Source organism: Coregonus lavaretus (genome assembly GCF_964263955.1).
Source record: "Coregonus lavaretus genome assembly, contig: HAP1_SCAFFOLD_514, whole genome shotgun sequence".
Lineage (NCBI taxonomy): Eukaryota > Metazoa > Chordata > Actinopteri > Salmoniformes > Salmonidae > Coregonus > Coregonus lavaretus.
Genome location: NW_028156187.1, coordinates 282917 through 288694, shown reverse-complemented (window position 1 = coordinate 288694; position 5778 = coordinate 282917). Strand labels below are relative to the sequence as shown.

Below are 5778 nucleotides of genomic sequence, written 5' to 3'. Positions count from 1 at the left end.
TCGCTTAACAGTGTTATCTGACAAAGGTATTGATGTGAGTTTCTGTGCCTCTGCCTCACAACAAATAGTTTTCACCATATCAATTGCTAACGGTAAAATCAACATCTCTGCAATAGCGTGTGCGGGCCTAGCCATTCACTGTGGGAACGATTCAAGTGCAACGGTTAAGTGCGGCCTTTGGACTTTTCCCGTGATCTGAGGGCGCTCTCTGGTTGAATTTGATCTTTTAGATTTGAATAATATTCATTTCGATTTTTAAGGTTAACCACATTACAATGATTGAGATACAAAGACAATATTATAATTTATATATATATTTTTGTACTGTATATATTTTGGGGGGAGGATTTTGTCAATTCTCCCGTGACCCCATTTTCATATCAGGCGACCTCACATGGGGTCGCGACCCCTAGTTTGGGACGCGCGGTCCTATACTGACACGTTCTAGAACAGAAGACCATTACTAGGCAAGTGGCATGCGAGACCGTTTTTATCCATGGAGATGTCTGCGCTATACATCGCTTTGCTGCTGCTCTCGGGTAAGTGTTCTGTTCTCGGTCACTTTCAGAGCATTATTTTTACACAATTTTATCAAAACAGCAGCATTGATGTCGAATTTGATTTCGTGGTTATTTTCTGAAGAGCGAAAAAGCTGTGCGTAAATTGGAATGGATGCACATATGGCCATGGGGTGAAGGCTATAGGCTATCTATAAAAATAATATTCATCCTTTTCGACACAAAACAGTTTTATATATGTATATGTCATATAGGTGTATCCCACAGTGGTGTTCCTGCATTGTATAGCAGACTTTGTTGTCTGGTCTAAATAGGACAGCCTACAGACCGGGGGAAAGTTGGCGTGCGCGTGTTAGAATCCCTCAGCAATGTAACAGAATGGCTCCAAAACAAAGCCGTCAAACTGTACATCAATGTAGTTTGTTGTACACTGTAGTCTGTGTGGGTTTGTCTCTCTGTGAGTATACACACACTCACAGCTGTTATAGTTAATGCATCAACCGTTTATTTAACAATACCTATTACAATCTACATTTAGAGCATGTCATCGACGGGATAACCAGATCTTATGAAGGGACGGAGTTAGCGACAACACCGACCGTCACTTCCCCGTTACCAGGGCGATGGCGGCTGCGGGAAAAGCGGGGCTTGTTGGAGTTGGCGGGCGTCATTAAATGCAGCACTGGGAGGTCGGCGGTGGCTTACATCATGTATGGATGTTACTGCGGGCTGGGAGGCCAGGGCTGGCCCCGAGACAAGGCTGACTGGTGAGTACCATCACACACACACACACACACACACACACACACACACACACACACACACACACACACACACACACACACACACACACACACACACACACACACAGCTACTGCGGGACAAGGCTGGACTGGTGAGTACCATCACACACACACACACACACACACACAGCTACTGCGGGACAAGGCAGGACTGGTGGGCCCTAGTCAAAAGTCTACTAGGGCTCAGCACTTAGCCCTGGTGGAATTACAGCTGGGTAATTACAGCCCAAACCCTGGCTGGCACCAACTCTGATTTCTAAATCCCATCCACAGACCATAAACATCTACAAACAGTCATTTGGTGCTGTAATGGGGTGTCTGTCTGCCAGGGCCGGTTCCATGCATAAGCGGTCGCTTACTGCTGCCGGCTGCTAGGGGGCCTGACCCAAAAAATCTATATATATATATATATATATATATATATATATATATATATATATATATATATATTAGGAACAGTCAGGTTCTCAACTTACTGTTGAGAGTCAGAATAGTAGAATACACAAGGTGTCGAAATTTGGTGGTGCATCAGCAGTTTGTCTCTTGTTTTGTCAGTCACTGACAGTCACTCCATTAGCCATGTCAGCTAACCATGTTTAGATTGGTAAATGAGTCTAGCCAGTTATCTAAGCTTGTAGTAGTCATGGCCAAATACCGAACGGGCATGCAGGGCACGTGCCCAGGAGGCCTGATCTCCAGTGGGCCCACATTGATTTTGTTAGTCACTCTCACAGATATCATTGAAGGTGCAATATGTAGAAATCGCTCAACCATTTTCTGGTTGCGAAAATTGTAATAGTTTGTGACAAAACAAGCAAGTTTAGAGAATCATTGTATCATCTAACCTGCTGTGAAATATATTTTCAATAACCAAACATATTGTATTTTCAGCTGGTTGAAGCTGAATCTCGTTTAGGGCCCCAAAAAGGCTAGAGCTGGCCCTGCTGTCTCCTAACCCATGGACAACAGCTAGTTTCTCAGACCCTACATTTTGAGCTTGGAATAATATGGACTGAATTCTGGCTTGTTGATGAGCTACTACATAGTCAGAGGCTGAAGAGAACACAACCCAAAGCATTTTCCTCACATAATGGATTGTATAGCAGACTGGATTGACATTACTTCTCCAATTACTCAAAGTGCTTTATACATTGTAATGGAATAACTCACAGAATCAACATGATTGTGTTATTTTCTGTCCACAAGGTGCTGTCACAAGCATGACTGTTGCTATGGGAAGGCTGAGGATCTGGGTTGTCAGACCAAGACAGACAAGTACCAGTGGACCTGTGAGAACAAGATGGCCGACTGCGGTATGAACTACCCATCCCATAATGCAACACTGTATTTCTGTACTCTAAGCACTCTCTGGGTTAGTGGTTCATCATTATGCCTAACCCTAACCTTAAATGAAGAGCAAAAAGCACATTTTTGTTTTCATGAATTTTTACGATTTAGCCAATTTTGACTTTGTGGCTGTGGTAACTAGTGACAACCATGGATACAAGCTATATTTCTAGGTCTGAAGCCAAGGGGCAATTTTCCATCGATAATGTGAAAAATACAGTTCTATTGTATTCTATTTAGTCCTATTGCATTCTAAGAGTTCTGAATTCCACCCTGTGTGTTCTGTCCGGTGGTTCTAGAGTCTCTCCAGGACAGGTGTGACAAGATTCTGTGCAGGTGTGACCGGGAGGCGGCCAGGTGTCTGAGGAGAGCTCCCTTCATCCACAAATACTCTGTCTGGCCTGACTTCTTGTGTGGATACGGACACCCCACCTGTACTTATCACTGATGCTGTTACACAGTAGTGTGTGTGTGTGTGTGAGAGAGAGAGACTAGTGTTTTCTCTGGTTTATCCTGGGTAGTGGTGTGTGTGTATTAAAGCCCTACAGTACTTGACTTTACACACTGCCCATCTGATTCATGGATCTTATTAACAGTGTGCTTAGATCACCATGATAGACCTGATGTGGTGTACCATTAAGTCCATGACTGAGGATTCAAACAGCAGTTCTATAAACAGGTTGTAGACTGTCATTTTCAATGTACAAAAAAAAACAGTAAGGTCATATTCTAATATCGCCATCACATACATCTTATGATTTCATCTGTAGGCCTACAAGGAAAATACATTTTCTCATTTCATCTGTAGGCCTACAAGGAAAATACATTTTCTCATTTCATCTATACAAAAAATATTTTTAACAAACACAATAAGTTTGGTCACATTCTTTAAAAAATTGTAATTTATTCATTTGTTTCTTTGCTAAGTCTATATTTTTGGGAGAAACCAGAAGAACCCAGGTAACGCATCAGAGGGAATCACAGTGCACCGTAACCCAGGTAACGCACCCGAGGGAATCACAGTGCACCGTAACCCAGGTAACGCATCAGAGGGAATCACAGTGCACCGTAACCCAGGTAACGCATCAGAGGGAATCACAGTGCACCGTAACCCAGGTAACGCATCAGAGGGAATCACAGTGCACCGTAACCCAGGTAACGCATCAGAGGGAATCACAGTGCACCTGAAGCAGTACTAGCAGTTTAATTAAAGGGACATTCCACCACTTTTATACCTCATTCTTCACCTCCAGTATCCAGTCTGTGTCCCCAATGTCATCCCCTAAATAGGGCACTACTTATGGGTCCTGGTCAAAAGTAGTGGACTAAATAGGAAATAGGGTACCATTTGGGCTGCACAGCACCTGTAGATGATGATATGATGTCGAAAAGTGGTGAAATTTATCTTGAGTGAAAATAGAAATCAGAATTTAAAAAAATACAGATATTTAATAATTAAATCTACGCAATTAGCTACAACCAACCGCAGGACCGGTGGGACTGAATACCGCAAAGAATAATGAATCTCTTCATGAACAATTAAACAAATTGAAAATGTAAAACAACATTTTAACATTTGTCACATACAAACATAAAACATCCTTCAGGCCGTTGGTTACATGAGAGGGACCAATGAAGCTACAGCCCTTTTATTTTAAACAGTCTCACCTGTCCGAGGGTTCGTCCCAAATGGCACCCTACTCCCTATACAGTGCACTACTTTGGACCAGATCCCTATGGCTCAACCTATTGGGCTATGGTCAAAAGTAGTGCACTACATAGGGAAGAGGGTGCAATTTGGGACGAACACTTGAACACGTGATTTCCTTTAAATTGAAAATTTACAACAGTTGGATATCGCCATGTTTAAACTCATTCTGAATGCAGGAAGTATACATTTTTATTATTTACTATTACCATCTGAAACTCAAGAGCGTAACTATTTTTAAAGAAGAAAAAAACAAAAACACTTAACATATTGCTAGATTTTAAGTCCTTGTAAAGAATAAGGCATTATATGTGTTCCCTTCCAACGAGACAAGCTGAGCAAGCTCCAAAACACCATGGAAACAGAATGAAGTTGCCAGGTTCTGATCTAGGATCAGTTTTGATATCAATCAATACGATTCTAGATCATTTAGATCATAATGAATAAGATGATATGGACGGGGAGGGGATCTGATCCTAGATCACACGCTGTGTGAATAGCGCAGGGCTCTCCAACCCTGTTCCTGGAGAGCTACCATCCTGTAGGTTGACACCAACCCTAATCTAGCTCACCTGATTCTAGTAATTACCTGGTCGATAAGATGAATCAGGTTAGTTGCAACTGGGGTTGGAGTGAAAACCTACAGGAGGGTTGGAGTGAAAACCTATAGGAGGGTAGCTCTCCAGGAACAGGGTTGGAGAGCCCTGGAATATGGGCTCCTTAAATTATTAACAAGAATCATATCAATCCTCTCCCTATAGTTATTAGCACTGACCACCATAACAGAATCATATCAATCCTCTTCCTACAGTTATTACCACTGACCACCATAACAGAATCATATCAATCCTCTTCCTACAGTTATTACCTCTGACCACCATCACAGAATCATATCAATCCTCTCCCTACAGTTATTAGCACTGACCACCATAACAGAATCATATCAATCCTCTCCCTACAGTTATTACCACTGACCACCATAACAGACAAACACACCACCTCTTTCCTTCAATATGAATTACCATCAGAGAGAAACCATCATATATAGATAGATAGATAGATAGATAGATAGATAGATAGATAGATAGATAGATAGATAGATAGATAGATAGATAGATAGATAGATAGATAGATAGATAGATAGATAGATAGATAGATAGATAGATAGATAGATAGATAGATAGATAGATAGATAGATAGATAGATAGATAGATAGATAGATAGATAGATAGATAGATAGATAGATAGATAGATAGATAGATAGATAGATAGATAGATAGATAGATAGATAGATAGATAGATAGATAGATAGATAGATAGATAGATAGATAGATAGATAGATAGATAGATAGATAGATAGATAGATAGATAGATAGATAGATATAGATAGATATAGATATAT

General features: G+C 41.1%; 1 protein-coding gene across 1 annotated transcript; it reads left to right on the top strand.

Moving 5' to 3' along the window:
• The first annotated feature begins 463 nt into the window (after positions 1-463).
• On the top strand, positions 464-5664 carry LOC311126685 (phospholipase A2-like). The gene is made up of 4 exons (XM_084200678.1): positions 464-539; positions 1057-1285; positions 2528-2634; positions 2968-5664. Exons 1-4 carry the CDS (start codon positions 497-499, stop codon positions 3114-3116), a joined length of 528 nt encoding a protein of 175 aa, XP_084056804.1. The 5' UTR covers positions 464-496; the 3' UTR covers positions 3117-5664.
• The last annotated feature ends 114 nt before the right edge of the window (positions 5665-5778 follow it).